The sequence below is a fragment of the Tenrec ecaudatus genome, chromosome 12 (assembly GCF_050624435.1).
Source record: "Tenrec ecaudatus isolate mTenEca1 chromosome 12, mTenEca1.hap1, whole genome shotgun sequence".
Lineage (NCBI taxonomy): Eukaryota > Metazoa > Chordata > Mammalia > Afrosoricida > Tenrecidae > Tenrec > Tenrec ecaudatus.
Window position 1 is genome coordinate 29,659,206 of NC_134541.1, and position 15,952 is coordinate 29,675,157.

The window sequence follows — 15,952 nt, forward strand, 5'->3', positions numbered from 1 at the left end:
GCGAAGCTTGGGGAAGTGAGGAGCCGATCTGAACGGCAAGAAGATGCCACGACCAACTGGAAGCATGTCCTCGGTGGCTCATTGTACGTGTAAAGTCTGAACTGCTGTGGTCGGCTGCGGACACCTTCAACAATGCGAACAACGAAAGACTCGCTAAGAGAAAAACAGCTGAAGTGTTCATGATGAGATAACGCCTTGTGCATGTTGACAGAGAGCAAGAATTCAGTGCCAGGATCTGGCAATGTGGGGAGAGCCCGCTTCCAGCCCTGTACCCATCCCAACGCCCTGCCCTCCGCCCTGGCTCAAGGGTTCATGGTATGTGTATAAATGCCCCACAAACACATCTGCGTGGCACCTCCATGCCCAATTCCAGACCTAGGAAGGGTGTCCGCAAAAGGGAGAGGCTGGGGGACAGGCCCACAGAAGCTGGAATCAGCGCAAGGTGGTACAGGCAATGAGTCCATCTCACGGGCCTTTGGACTCATGTTCCGGTGGGGAGGAGGGTGGCTGGCTGTGTGGCCATGGCTCCTTAGATCAGCGGCTCTCAACCTGTGGGTCGTGACCCCTTTGGGGGGCAAACGATCCTTTCACAGGGGTCGATTCCTGACAGTCACCAAGTGACAGTGATGACATAGCAACGAAAATAATGTTCTGGCTGGGGGTCACCACCACACGAGGAACTGTATGAAAGGGTGGCGGCATGAGGAAGGGGGAGAACCCCTGCCTGAGGCTCTTGGCCTCCTGCCCCATGGTGAGAGACACCCGGGAGGGACCACGCAATGCCGAGGGCGCGGGAGGTACTCTCCACACGCAAACTCATGGAAGGGCATCCACACTAGGGTACTGATTTGGGACGTGGGGACATGAGAACCGAACAATCTTCAGGCTCAGGAGCCCACTCTTTCAGAGGGCATCAACCCCAAGCCCCCACTCACTCTGGCTCCACTTGGTAAGCCCAGCTCATCTTTCTCGGTTTTGACACAAAACTCAACTCAGACATCTTGGCAGCTGTCCCGACGTGGAGGCAGCTTATCTGCGAGGTAGCTGTGGAACACTGGGAGCTTCCTTTGGAAGGCACACTTAGAACTGGGGGCAGAATTCCACGTTCAGAAGACAAAGGGAGCTTTGGGATCCATCCCACTTCACCTGACGACCACGGCCATTTTCATCAAAGCTGAACCTTTCTTTTTACTTTATTGAACGTTTACAGCACTGCTAAGAGCGACAGCCCCCAAGGGCTGACAAGTGTGAGAACAAAACAGCCCACTGGCCAAGAAGAGGCGCAGAAAACTCCCTGGTAAAAAAGCAAGGCCGGCCACGGCAGCACAGTACAGAGGGTGGCAGCACAAGGTACTCCCTCCCGGTCTCTTCAGGAGCTCCACATCTTGCACTTGAGGCGGGTTCTGCGCTGTTCACTCTTGTCGGTGAAACGCCCGTTTCTTGGGGAGACTTCCAACCACATGGATTACGAATTTAGAAAGCTACCCCACCAAGCACATCATGATGGTGCCACCAAAATGTTCACTGGTCACCAAACCCAGACCCCACCACACCACAGGCGGGAAAGCCGCTTCCCTCCCATCCTATTTCACCACCAACAGAGATCAGGGATTTGTTGCTTTGTGGAACAGAGGCAGGAGTGGCGAAAGAAAAAGTCAAAAAAGCTAAAAGGGGGGGAGGGGGACGCAGAAGTCTTTTAAATCAGATACCAGAGTTTCTTTAAAGAAAAAAATAATTAGATCGACAGACTGCTTTTCCATATTTGTTCAGTATTTTCATTTCCCAATTCAGCACTATTACTTCTACTTAAAGCAGGCCCTGTATTTTTCCAATGTCTAATCAGACCATATATTTTTTTTTCAATAGAGCCTATCTCCACTGATTATCAGTATGGCCTAGAACATGCTAAGTTCTATCAGAAGACAAGGGGACCTCAGAAAGTTCCTGAAAAAAATGAAAATTCAAAGATAATTGAATTTTTTCCACACACTTTACGAAACCCCCTCAATAGATTCTTCTCCTTGGGGGAAAAAAAAGGGAAATGTTGATGCATTCTATTTTTTTATTAAGGAAAAGCTCAGAAAATTCCCACCTAAAAAAAGTTAAATATAGAACCGATTCTACCTGAGAGGGCATTAGGAAAAGTCTCCTAGAGAAAGCTCATTAGCCATTACCCACAAGACAATGGTGGGGAGAAGTTAAAGTCCTGCTCCAGCTGAATCGAGGCATCACTTCCAATTCTAAAACAACAAAGCCTGATCCCTAATGAGAGAGGGTCTTGCCATGAACCCCTGCTACCTCCACCTCCCAGCAATGTTCATTTTAAGTATCCTTTGAAGCTTTAACACTGCACTTGGAAGATGTCATAACTTTAAAAAAATCATTTTATTGGGGCTCATACAACTCTTATCACAATCCATACATCCATTCATTATGTAAAGCACATTTGCACATTTGTTGCCATCATCATTCTCAAAACATTTGCTTTCTACTTGAGCCCTTGATATCAGCTCATTTCCCCCCTCCCTCCCAGCTCCACCCTCCCTCCTGAATCCTTGATAACTTACAAATTATTATTTTTGTCATAGAAGATGTCAAAACTTTGATCTTTCTCAGCTTTATTTAATCTGTCAACCATCAAGATGCCAGTTCATAGCCAAGAAGCTTCCTTCTCAAACAAGAAGGCAGTCACTGACTGCTAGAACTGGAAACAATGCTAGAGACGATCCTCTAAGGTCATACCTGTGGCTGGCAGTAGGTTGAGGTTGGAGGCGGCCCTGGTGGTGTGCACCGGTGTAACACTTGAGTCTTCATCCAAAGGCTGGAGGTTCAAACCCACCATGCAGCTCCTGCAGGGAAAAACTTGGCCATCTGTTCTTAGAGCCTAGACAACTCCCTGGGGGGTGTTCTCCCGTCACACGGGGTTGCTGTGGCCAGTGTCAACTCAGCAGCACCTAACAACAGGTTCAGGTTGAGGTCAACAGCCCAGCTCATATGACACTGAAAGCACTGCTGGCCCTTCCAACTGCACGCCTCTGCCAATGGGAAGGCCAGGCCTAGATGCCAGAGATTTCAAAGGCTTCATTTGGTTCAAAAAAAAAAAAAAAGGGGGAGATTACCCCCATGTGGGTGGGACAGGTCTCCTCCAAATTTTTTTAAAATCAAATTACATGTATATTCCCTTAAAGATCAGGGAAAATGAAAGTCAGAGTTCAAAATTCTTAGAAATTTAAAAATGTTTTATTTCATTCTGCGTTGGATTTTAGAATTATTCCTTTCTGCCTCCACCACAGAAAGGAGTTCACACAGAGGCAAGCTGAGATAGAGCATAAAAACCTATTAAGGAAAATTTTAAAAGCTTAGTCCATTCGCCCAAGTGGACCTTAACATTTCAAAGTAAAAACATCCATTGCATAGAACTGTGTATAGGTTTAACTCACATTATTTTATAGAAAAACAGAAAAGGAAAAAAATTTAAGGCAGTTATCCAATAAAAAAATTAGGTAAAATGTTAAAATTCAGATGACCTTGAGACTACACAAGATCTGACATCCTATAACTAAGACGTGTAGGTGGATCCCATGATGAGAAAAATAAATATGAACAGGATAAAACAAGCAAGATGAAAGAAACTAAGGGTCACTAGCTTAGAAAAGGATAAACCGTGTCCAGTCGTGGCAAAAACCTTAAAACACCAACAGAATCCTGCAACGAATGAGAATTTGGAGAAGTGTTATTAGCAAGCAGGCCCAGGTGGCATCATGGTTGTTAGGCTGCTAACTGCAAGGCCAGCAGTTCACATCCACCAGCGCACTCCTGAGTAAACAGGGCCTTCGACTCCCTGCCCCTAGAGAACCCTGTGCTATAGGATCACTATGAGTGGGCATCGACTTGATGACAGTGAGCTTAGTTTTACAAACAAGACATTCTTGCAGCTGTGGGAGAAAGTCACAAACCTCACGTGCTGACTGACTCCCTTGTCACTCTTGTCAAAGCTTCGCCCTACCCCCACCCCCTTTGAGAGTCCAGACCAAAAGTACTGCTCTTCAAGCACACTCTGTACAGTTTACAGAATGCCCAAATGACCTCGTGATAGGTGAGAACTTCCCAGACTTCACGCGATACGCAGTTGATGCGCCTTTTCATAGAACCCCAGTTGCCCAAGAAATTTCACCTCGAGCCAACATTTAATAGAGTGCTGCCCTCCCCTACTTTTTCTCAATCCATCCTATTGTCTTTTACTGAACTAAGGAACTTTTTCAGGAGCCACTCTGCCCATATGCTCACTGTGATGCAGGACCTGGTCCCAAGCCCAGGTTGACAGCTCCGCCCCCCACCTTGTTTCCCTCAAATCTGGTAAAGGTCAGAGATGGACGCAAGCCTTGTACCCCATGGACAGTCCACCCACTCACAGCCTTGGCTTTGGACTTTAATAGTCCACACTGCATTTTGTGAATCGTCCAGTAAGAAACTCAGTCCTGCCCCCACCGGGTATCAGTTGAGCCACAAAGCCAGCTCTGTTGAGATGGACTGGGCTCCCCCACCAATGTTTCCGTCTATCAGTCCACTGCCCACATAGAAAGTTAAACTAGAAGACATGAGAACCTATGCCCAGCTTCCTAGCCTCACCCATTCCCAGAGATCCAAAACAAGAAAAAGCACCGTCGGCCAGGAAGATGGGAGCATCATCTGGCGAGAGGTTTACAAAGCCTTCTCATGGGTGCCATGCTTTGGAATGGCCTCAAGACCTCTCCCAACACTCCCAACTGTGTCTGTGAAAGTTCATTCCATTTTACTGTCAAAGCCTCATCTGGTATAAAGAAAACCTGAATTATTTACACTTTCAATATCTATGTATCTCAATATTTTTTTGAAATATCAAAGTTTATTGGTGGTTAATAGCGTCAGTATGCAGAAAGTGGGGGGTGGAGGGTAGAGGTGTTGGAAAAACTACAAGGATCATGGAATGTTAGCTTTCAAACAGATTTTTATAATTGCTGTCAATAAGGCTTAAACCTGTAAGTAACTGAACAGGCAAAAGTCGTGAGATAGGTACATAGGGGCTTCAAAAAGTCTGTGGGAAACTTCCATTACTTTCAGATTTGTTTAGAGTCATCTCTGTGGCTTTTTCTTGCTTCTGGTTCCTTTGATGGTCTGCTTTTGCACCTGCATGACCAGGTCCAGGGCCTTCTTGAAAGCTTGCAGGTAATTGAGAAGCATGTCTACTGCAGGTTCTGCTTTGTTCTAAATTGTCTCCAGGTTGTGGTCTGGCTGCTTGGCCATCTCGGGAGAGCTTAAGTCAGGTTGGCCCTTGCTCCGGAAGAAGCCCTGACGTTTTGTGCTCCAGCTGCAGCCACTTGCGTCCTGAATAGCAGTCACTTCTTCGTGGGGAGAGACACCACAGACGCGGGGCTCACCTGTGAGCGGAAGACATTCTAGGAGTCTCAGGGAGGAGGCACCGCTGGGCACGCCGACTACACAGTGCTCAGGCTGCTGGCGCTTCTCTGGCACCAGACCCCAGGCACAGCAAGTAGGAACCGCGCTATGACCCTCACTTCCGGCTAGGACGTATCTCAATATTTTACAGGATTGAGGGGCCTGGAACTTTGACTGGAATGTTAGAATTGCTCATTAAGATAACTAATGACCTTGGACTATGCAACAGAAAGCTTCTAAGGGCTGACACTACGTTTCAATTTAGGTTACGTTAAAGGGAAGACACATCTTCAGAACCATCCGGCTGACGCCATCTAGATGGTCCTAACTATCCCCAGCTATCGAGTTGATGGTTCCAACTCCTGTGAGCCCTAAGACAGCCAAGTTCAAGGGTGCAGAATCCCTGCTGAGCTTTTCCCTTAGTGAACTACTCTCATTTTAAAGTTCTCCAAATCCCACTGGGAATTCAAGTGCACTACGTATTCCTCACTTAAGTCGGAGCAGAAGTGGCCGGTAAGTCACAGACAACTGACCACAGGTCTGGATTCAGCTTGACTCGAAGCACTTACTTCCACCTTCTCTGTTGACCACAGCGGTGGAGGTGGGTCACCACACACACCAGCAAGCTAATCGGGTTAGGCGGCTCAGGTAAAGTCCTCGTCTGGTTTGCTGATCAATCTATTTGAACTACGGCAAACATCTGTCACAGATAGGGCTCACCATGTTGAAATTTACCAGAAAATCTTTGCAGAACTCTCGAGTTACCATGGTTAAAGTAAAAGGCAGCTTTCTTTTTTTAAAATATCGTGTGGCATTTGAAAGAATGAACCTCCCAGAAATTACCAATGAAAAAAAAACACCAATAAATCTGAATCATATTTTTAAGTGTATTTAGAACCCCATTTCCCTTGAGGAAAACAGGACAAAAATCAAAGATTCATAAATACAGAGCTGGAAGCAACAATCCATCAAAACAAAATGGGAAGAACTTAGTATTACTGACTTTAAAAAATACCCAAAACCTATACTTGGGAGTGCCCTGCTGCTGCCTCAAGCTGCGAAAGGCCTGCAGTCAGTTTTCCCGAACCTAAATGGACTTTCAGACAGGAGCTGAAAATCCATGTCATAATCCTCCCTGCCGCCCCCCCTCCATCTGCCCACTGCTTTCCAACTATGTAGGGGGCTTGGGAGGTCGGTCTGCACCTTCTGATCCCAGCAAGCACTACATGAGGACTTCAGCCCAACATGCCCCCTTAAACCAGAAGACGTCAGTACCTGTCCCTGTCTCCTACCTTCACCAATCCCCAGACTACAAGGAAACCAAAGAGAAGGCGCTAAAAGTGAACCAGGAAAAATGGTTTCTCTCCGGTTGGTTTACAAAGCCCTTTCATGGGTGCCATGGTTTGCTTTCAAATGGGGCCAAGACCAAGAAATTATTTCCACCCGCAGGAATTTGTTGCCAAAAATCGAGGAGGGCTCAACATTCAATGCTCTGTCCCCCTGCCAGTCACGTGACTTGAAGCTGCATAGATGGCGAAGCACTCGTCAGTCTTTCTCGAGGTGGCCGGAGGGACAGAAAATGCAGCTGGTTCAATCTAGTAACTCAATTTCTGGAGACGGAATTCCGTTCACTACCTTCTTTCCGTGCAACACAGAACTTGCTAAGCAAACCAAGGAGCTTACCCAAGTCTACTGAGCCCATGATGACCCCACCCGCCTCCCTAAGCCATCACATCTAAAGGCTGGATGGACCCCAGGTCCATGGAGTGGGGGATCAAAGGTACAAGGATCGGCTTCACTGTTGACACTGAGGGGATGTCGCAGTTGACATCAACCAACAGCGTCTTCTCTCCAAGCCCTCCCAGAGATATCATCTGGTAGATTACACCAATGCACAAGGCACCAAATTCCTGTTAACCTTTCAAGGCAGGTATCACACCATTGGTGTCTAGTGGAAGGAAGTGGCTGTAACCTCAGTCAGAATCATCAGGGTGGATTTCCCGACCACCTGGGGCTAGGGGAGGTCCTCTGAAGACCTTACAAATGACTCTGTGCCCACTTAACTCTGCACCAACTCTGCTTCTGAAAGGGGGCCTAAAAACAGGGAGGAAAGCCTGCAGGGCAACAATCTTAGATTCTTTTCTGGGCAAAGGTAAGTGTCCGAGGGAGGCCTTTGAAGTGCACTGCGGAGAACAAAAGTACATCTCCACCAGGGTCTTCTGTCCAGCTGCATTTCTCAGGCCAGCCCCACCCCGGGAGCTCTGCAAAGGGCACGGGAGCCAGGAGCGGCCGGGCGAGCTAATGTGAGGACCACAGAAATAAACACATTTGGAAACCCGTGAAGGCATGGAAAAGCTAATCCCAGTTCAGGACAGGGCTGGTACCGTATTGCTTAGCCTAAAAGCACATACTCATGCTAAGACAAATTTCAGACATGACACTCTTGAAATACAGAACTTTATTTAGAAACTGTTTAAAGTAGAAAAAAACCCTGTCAAGAAAGACCAGGTGGAAAATGGGTTCCCGATAAACTGGAGTTTAGGGCAACGAAAGTCTAAAAGGCCACAAAAGAGAAATAGCACCACTGTCATCTGAACAATGGCTAATTACTTGTTTTCTTTCCTTTTCTTTTTTGTGTTTTTTTTTGGCATTGTTAATCACTGAATCTGTGTTTTTTCCTCTGAATTCCACACAGAGCATGCACTACACAACAACTTTATCATAAAATACCTGCTTTCTACACACATTACAGGACAAGCTACCACCAGAAACAAATCAATACAAACACATCAAGGGCGGAACCATCTCAGTAGTGGGCGACACACATTTTGCAGAATTCTGCCAAAGGAAGGGGACTGGAACAGGCCGTGGGCAAAAGCAAATGAGGGAGTTAAGGAGTGAAATAGTTTAAATATTAATCATTAAATCAGACATGGTACTGCATTCTCTGCAAAAGAAAACATACATTTAGTAACACGCTAACAAGCTTTATCTCCAAAGAGATAACGAGTGCTCTGGCCAAGCATTCCCATCCCAGGGGAGAGCTGTGGGCGGCGGGTACCGAGGACACAGCACCCTCACAGCTCCCTCCCTCGGCCAAAGGTCCAGGCAGAACTGGCAGCAGCATCACCTGCCTGCTAGACTTGGACTCGAAGCGGCAAATTTGAAGATGCCAACAAAGGAGTCCCGGGAAGGGGGGGGTGGGGGAACGGCAGGGGAGCAGAGAAGAGAAACAGGTTAAATGTAAACTTAAAAGACAGTAAAATAGGACCCAGCCCCCAGCTCAATCCCACAGACGTGGGCTGGCCCCCAAGGGTAGTTTATGAGGTTGAAAAACTGGACACACCTTACTTCCCCCAAAGAACACAGTACATAGAAATGTGGGGGGTCACCGGGGAGCTGAGGGGGAGAAATGCTCATGGAAAATCGAGCTCTCCGACTCCAGCGCTTCAGGCTGAGGCACACACTCTCTCTCTCTCTCTCTCTCCATCCGGGCATCAGTGCCTCTGGATTGTGTTTAGCAGGGAGGCATCTGGTCAGTGACTTTCAAAGGCTTCACAGAGCAACTCTCATCTCTGCTATCCTGGCCGGCCAGAGGCTCGGCCTCCAGGGATTCCAGCAGCCCCACAAGGTCGACCAACCGCCCATTCCAAACAAGGGTTCCAAGGTCTGGCCCCGCCTTCCCCAACAATGTCAAAACACACAGACTCTCCTGTCATGTTGCACTTTATATTTTGAAATATGGAAGCATATTTTAAATACTCTTAAGGCATTATTTATTTATTAAATGTTCTCTGCCAAGGTTTCACATTAGCTTAAAATTCAATTCAGTCTTTGTATTTCTCCACTGACACCGTCTCCAGCAAGCGCACAGTGAGCCCTAGGGTGAACCTCTTTGCTCTCTGGGTGAGCCAACTCGATGTTAATACTGCTCTGCTACAAGGTAGAAAGCTCCTAACTCAAACGAATGGAAAAAGGAGTGAGACTTCTGCAAAGTGCACTTTAAGAGGAGGTACTTTTTGCTTATGAAAAGAAACCAGTGAGTCCTCTAAGAATCATAAAAGGGAGTATTTTACAGTGAAGCACATGATTTGGAGTGAAGAACTCGGATGGTGCTCTGCTGGTCCAGGCTGTTAATACTCTTCTTGCTCCTCCTGCGGGCCCCCTTCATCTGGTATCACAAAGCCTTCCTAAAATGGGAAAAGCGCAGGGAAAGGCAGTCACTCAACACGGACCAGTTTCAATGGTGCCTTCCCGCCCTCCTTTTAAAAGCCCGACGAAGTCAAAGGCTCTGCTTCCGTCACGGCCACCGGAGTCACAGGGGAATGGAGCCCACTGAGTGAAATGTGGGTGGCCCAGGGAAAACTGCAGGTGGACGTCCTGCTGGAGACTCACCTCCGTCTAAGACAGCAAGGGAGCGTGCATGCTGCACAGCAGCGTCTCAAACCTCTACCTGGGCGGTTTCCAGGGAATTAAGTGCCTGGCTCACGGGGCCAGTGGACCACGCACGTTCCCCATTCCCGCTGTCACTCCAGTGCAGACACACTTGATAAATTCCAGTCTGTCCTGGTTTGACAGAATTGTTTCAAAGTAGGCTGACCCCCACGAGGCTTGGTGACCATGACTTTATATGTCTTGGCAGCAGAACCGCATCTCACCTCGGGCAAAAACTAACCCCACGCAAACCCATTCTCAAGCTTTTGGGGTGATGGGTAGTTTTGACTACAGGAATGGTTTCACACACATCAAATTATCAAAAAGTACATTTGAAATTCATGTCAATTAGAACTCCCTAAAGCTGTTTTCAAAACTGAAAATTTGTCTCATAAAGAACCACCTGTAAAATTTGGTAGTATCCTGTCTCCACTCCTCGTCCTCATCCCTGTTTTCATTATCTGACACAGAGAAAGCCTAGATACACAATGAATGAACGACCAACGTTCCCGTCGGTCATCTGTCTTATTCTCCCAGAATTCCCAAGATGTGTTTGAGGCCAGTGCTGACGACACTTATATGACCTTAGAGCTTCGTGGTGTGTGACTCAAGGAACAAAACCAAAGCATAAACGGTGGACACGTCCAAATGCCAGATTCTCAATCTTGGAAGAGTCAGCCTCCCCTGACTGGGAAACCAGACCACAGAGCACAGCAAGGGGAAGCACTCCAGGGGAGCTCCTGGGGGGGTGGAGCCAAGGAACCCACTGGCAGCTGTGGACCCCACTCCAGAGAAGGGGCCACGTGCCTCCTTCCCTCAGCCGGGCACCCCTGCTAATTCACCCGGGGCCCTGGGTATTGGGGGTGGGGTGAGGGAGACCAGGGGTGCGTGACCTAGGGCACCTATTAGTGGGCACCAATGACAGGAGCAGAGGAGGCTGGTCACCTCCTTGTCCTATTTCTGCCAAAGGCTCCAGCCTTCATAGGACACGCAGTAACTGGGCTGAGGTGCCAGCTGGCTGCCTCAAAGGGCCGAAGCTGCAGCCTTTTGATGAAGCCACTCTGGAGCCCGACTAAGGGCACCCCCTTGGAGAGGACCCTCCTCGACTCAACACGTACGTCTGTGGCGTACAGAATGTCCACAATCCTCTGCAGCACGGGGTCGTTTTCGCCCTCGTTCTCCTGGCAGATCAGCTCGATGTTCCTCAGCTTCCCAAAGTAGAAGTCTCTCTCCTTCTCCAGATCTTCAACGGTGAGCTTCAGCACGTTGACCTGCACACAGCAGAAGGGAGGCACACCAGACTATGGTAATGCATCGGTAAGGCGTTCTCAGGACCTGCAAAACCCACTTGTTTGTCAGTTTTCCTTGTCCCCAGGTAAAATGGACTTGTTCACGACCACCTTGACTCCAAGAATAACTTCAAGGAAAGGGTACCCCAGCCCCCCACCGACACACACACAAACAGGAACTTCTCAGGGCCTGAGAGCAAATTGGAGGGGGCGGGGGGCGGTACGCATGCCAGGGCCTGAGGCAAATACAGAAGCAGAACACACAGCCCAGCCCAGACTTAAGCCTGCAACAGGAACTCATCTATGCAGCTCACTGAAAAGGGACGACTTTCAACCACCTGGACATTTAAAAGTTCCCTGGTTCTTTCTCATCCCCATCCATGACTCTCAAAGGGCAGCAATCTGAGGAAGGTTCCTGGTACCGGTGTCTCTCCCAGAATCTTCAAAAGACAAGACAACAGGAGGCAGGCACACTCACTCTAGAGCACCTCACTGGCTCACTGTGCAGGCACCGGATTCTTTAGATGCCCACAATGGGGATGCGCAAAACTAAATCCCCCTGGATCCCTCCTCAGAAGTTCCTGGAAAGTTGCAGTCCATTTAGAAGTACAGTGCTGATTCCAGGATCACATACATCTAGCCAAGAGCAATGAGTGTTAATAACTCCCACAATCCTTTACGCACGTATTGTAAACGAGTACATCTCCATCTTCATGCTGATGCATTCAAAACTGCAACCCAGGGGGTTGCCGTAGTCTTAGTGACAGCAAATGACATGGCACACAGTAAAGCATAAACCCTCACAGTGCCGACCAGCCAAGGGCGCAGGCAGCCCGGATGGCCCAGCGAGGACACCGAAGGCCCAGCGCTTGAGGAGAGTTTGGGAAGCGGGGAATACCACCAACCAGAAGACATCACAGCCATCATCTGGCCCACCCTGCCAAGTGCAGAGCTGCCCAAACCCAAGCAGACAGCAGCAGAGCCCATGGAGAGGATGGAGTCCTGCCCGAGAGCAGAAGAAAGCTCCCCTTCTCATGTCTGCAGGGAAGCATCATCGAGTGACCGGAACCAGCAGGCCCATTCTGCCAAGCACCTCCTCACCAATTCATCACCAAAGTTCTCCTGGACCAGGTTCTGGACTAGCTCTTGCTATGCCTGTAGCAGCCCCAGCAATCAATTCAAAGTTTAAAAAGTATTGCCTCGCCTGGTGGCCAGTAAAGCGAAAGCACCCATTCCCCACTATTCTCTACTGCTTCATTGTATGTCTTGCTAGCTTTCCTTCAACTGTGAGCCCCACCGTGGGGTGTGAGCAGGATACAGAAGGGTAAGAGCTGAACCCCTCAGGATCAGTGGTGAGAATGGCAATACTGGGAGGGTGGAGGGAAGTGGGGTAGAAAGGGAGAACCGATCACAATGATCTACATATAACCCCTTCCCTGGGGGACAGACAACAGAAAAGTAGGTGAAGGGAGACGGACAGTGTAAGACATGAAAAACTATTAATAATTTATAAATTATCAAGGGTTCATGAGGGAGGGGGTTGGGAAGGGAAGGGGGAAAATGAGGAGCTGGTACCAGGGGCTCAAGTAAAAAGCAAATGTTTTGAGAATGATGATGGCAACAATGGATGGATGTATGGATTGTGATAAAGAGTTGTACAAACCCCTAATAAAATGATTAAAATACACATAATTTACACATTCAATGCATATCAATATATATTTCAATAAAGCTGTAAGTAAATCGAAATAAATTTGGATTAAAAAAAATTTTTTTTTAAAGAAAGAAGGGTAAGAGTTGACCAACAACCATCCAAGTGGCAGAGAAAGAGGTCAAGTAACCACACGGCTGGTAACCTTACTGTGACTGTGGCACAGTGGGAAGTCAAGGTAGTTTCACGTGGGGTGCTAACCTGGAGGCCCATGTCTCAGCAGTGCCATCCCCACACACCAAGGAAACCTCCTCTGGTCTACAAAGCATCAAGCGTCGCAAAGCAGCTGCCCAGCCTTCTGGTGGGAAGGGAGCCCCTTTCAGGTGTCTGTCACAAGGTCTACGTAGGTTCTGGGTTCTAGGTTCCCACCATGTAGAGGAAAACCCCTGTTACCAAGCGATCTGTTCTTTGGGCTAGCTGATTCTTTTAAAGTACCATGTCAAGAAATAAGATGTGGGAAAGACAGTAACTGGCTCACAACAGGTCACTCAAGAACCACTCCTAAATTTGAATCTTCCTCAACAAGGCCACACTCAACCAAAAGGAGAGCCTTTCACATGCCTATCGTCCTTCCCTGACCCAGTGAGCGGCCACACCCGCAGCAAACTACAAAGACCCAAGTCCCTGCCTCACACCTAGAACCATCTTGAATGCCAATTCATGAGGTTGTTAGAAATATGTCGCTAGTGGCCAATGTCCCTCTTAGCACCGTTTCTCGAGTAAAAAGGTGAGGTCTACTCAAGGAGGGTTGGGGTTCGCTCTCTTCACCACGGAACTATCGGCCAGCGTGGCTGCCACCAAGCACCGGAAAGCTAGCCCGTGTGCGCGGAGAGGAGTAACACGCACGGTTCTCACAGCTCTAGGACCCATCTCAAACAAAATCACCGAGAATTCCTTATCTGGATTACATGTTGAAATGCCCAAATTTTGGATACACTGGACTGTCTGCTTTTAAAAATCACGTTATCGGTTGGTTTCCTTTTACGTTTATTAAAGCAGCTTCTAAGAGATCATATACTGTGGCTCACGTCCCATTTCCCCAGGACAGCACTATTCTGGACTACAATCAATTCAAAGGAAATGTCTTCCGGATGACTTAAGAATGTAGATGGAGTCCTTGGCAGATTCACCAAGCAATCTGTAGAAGGAGCGAGCGCTTAGCTTAACACGCCCACCTGGCCCAAGTTTCTGCCCCAGATGCTTCTCTGAGACCTACACACCTTTACCAAAGCCTGAAAGGCAAACAACACTTTCGGGACCAAGAAATTATGAACATCAGCTAAGATGGTCAAGTTTAAGTAACAAGGGAAGGGCTTTAGCAACCCAAAAACCCCTTCATTACTAATAATGAAATCCCTCATTAGTAATTAAACCTCTCATGGTGGGACTGGACCCTCATATGGTTAGACTGGACCTGTTGATCTTGAGCACGTGGCCCATCTTCCAGGCTCAGTGAACCTCAGCCTCTGCCGGTCAATCGGAGGCCCTTGTCAAGAAAGCACTGCTCGGGACACCCAACCACACCATTCTGAGCCTTTTCCCTTCCCTTTAAGGCCAAGGATCCGCCAAGCCCAGCCAGCCAAGCTCCAGCTTGTTCCATTCACACCCTCAGGGAAGGAAGTTCTGAAAGACTCCGACCACAGCGGCTGCCAGGAAGGACATCTTCTCCAACGACGTCACATGCCCCTTCCAGGCCTAAAGCAGCTTCCACAACCCGGGTCTTCTCCCCAGGGCTTAGCAGGCAAGCCTGGAACAAGCCCCTTTAACAGATGGGTGGTAAAGGATTCCCATTTCTAACAGTGGGTGTGAAGAAAAGAACACTCTCTAAGACTCTAGACAAGTCACACAGCCTCCTCCATTCATTCCATTCCTGACTCGGCAGTGTCTGGCCTCGGCAGGCTCTGGAGCCTGGCCCGCTGGGTTTAGCTCCTACAGCACTGGTACCACCTCACAGGGCTGTGCCATAGTAACACGAAAGCACTTGATACAGGGCATAGCATAAGCACTCGAAAAGTGCTCTTTTTATTCATCTTTCATACACAAGGGGGAAAGTCTAGCATTTCTATGGAACACTCTGGACCATTTATGGTCCCTGCACACAGACGAGCCCACAATGATCACAACTGCCGCATTTTCGCCCACGGGTACCAAACATGCATCAGCTCACCTAAGACACACTCAATGGCCACCTTGAACAAGTGTTAGCCCCACTTCACATTCACCAGGTCAGGACTCCAACCCTAACCCCCCTGGGGGGAGGGCACCTGGCCTGTAGAGCCTGTGCACCTTCTCCCCAGTCACATTTCCAAGATCGGTGCTACAGTGAGTCAGCGTCCAGAGTACCTGAGTCACCCAAGGACAAGGATGGGGGCCTATTTCCCATGATACCCTCAAACCAGCCAGAACTGTGGGGCCCACACAAATGGGAGAAATGTCCAAGTGAATGTGATCGTTGGGCAGGCTCTCGAGTTCCCAATCTCCTCAATTCCCAGGTCTGGGTGCCAAGAGGTTCTGTGCTCAATGGAGGTTGCTCCTCCGAGAGCTTTTAGGAGAGTAAGGAGGTTTAGCCCCCTCCTCACTGTATGAAAGGGTCACAGCATGAGGAAGGTTGAGAACCACTGTTCTAGTCTATGGGCCTATATTCCCTATGGACACAGGTTTCTCCCATTTCACAAGCTACAGAAATGCCTGAAGCCTCCCCACCCACCCACTCTGCTGTCAGTGATCAGATGTTCACAGTGCACAGGGCCGCTGGGGCAAGGCACCGCCACAGGCCTGCAGGAACGCAGCCAGGCCCCGCAGCCAGTGGCCTTGTCCTTGTCAAGCAACTTAAGTTCAGGATGCCAAAGGAACCTACCTGCTGCATCAATTCGGCTGCCTCGTCATCCCCGTTGCCCACACCCGGGTTCTTCCTCACCACACCCGGGCCAGGTTTAGCAGGAGCAGCAGTTCTCTGGGTTGCAATGGGCCTCTGTGGGGCTGAGAGGGTGGCAGAGGGGTGTAATTTTAGTGAGAGATACAACATCTGCCACGGTCACCATTTTTAGGTATACCACTCAGTGACATTCATTACATCCACCGT

The 15,952-nt window shown here is 48.7% G+C and overlaps 2 protein-coding genes across 3 annotated transcripts in view; both read right to left on the bottom strand.

The window, feature by feature from the left end:
• The window catches only part of EFCAB8 (EF-hand calcium binding domain 8), a 74,309-nt gene extending 69,089 nt beyond the window's left edge, over positions 1-5,220 (bottom strand). Inside the window, exon 1 of the mRNA XM_075527947.1 lies at positions 5,167-5,220. Coding sequence (XP_075384062.1) covers positions 5,167-5,220 — 54 coding nt within the window. The remainder of the gene's footprint in view (positions 1-5,166) is intronic.
• A 2,659-nt stretch (positions 5,221-7,879) lies between these two features.
• The window catches only part of MAPRE1 (microtubule associated protein RP/EB family member 1), a 43,402-nt gene continuing 35,329 nt past the window's right edge, over positions 7,880-15,952 (bottom strand). For both annotated transcript variants that reach the window (XM_075563784.1, XM_075563785.1), the window contains exons 5-7: positions 15,728-15,849; positions 10,989-11,141; positions 7,880-9,626 (exon numbers count right to left, since the gene is read on the bottom strand). In XM_075563784.1, the coding sequence (XP_075419899.1) occupies positions 9,570-9,626; positions 10,989-11,141; positions 15,728-15,849 (332 nt within the window). In that variant the 3' untranslated portion in view covers positions 7,880-9,569. The remainder of the gene's footprint in view (positions 9,627-10,988; positions 11,142-15,727; positions 15,850-15,952) is intronic.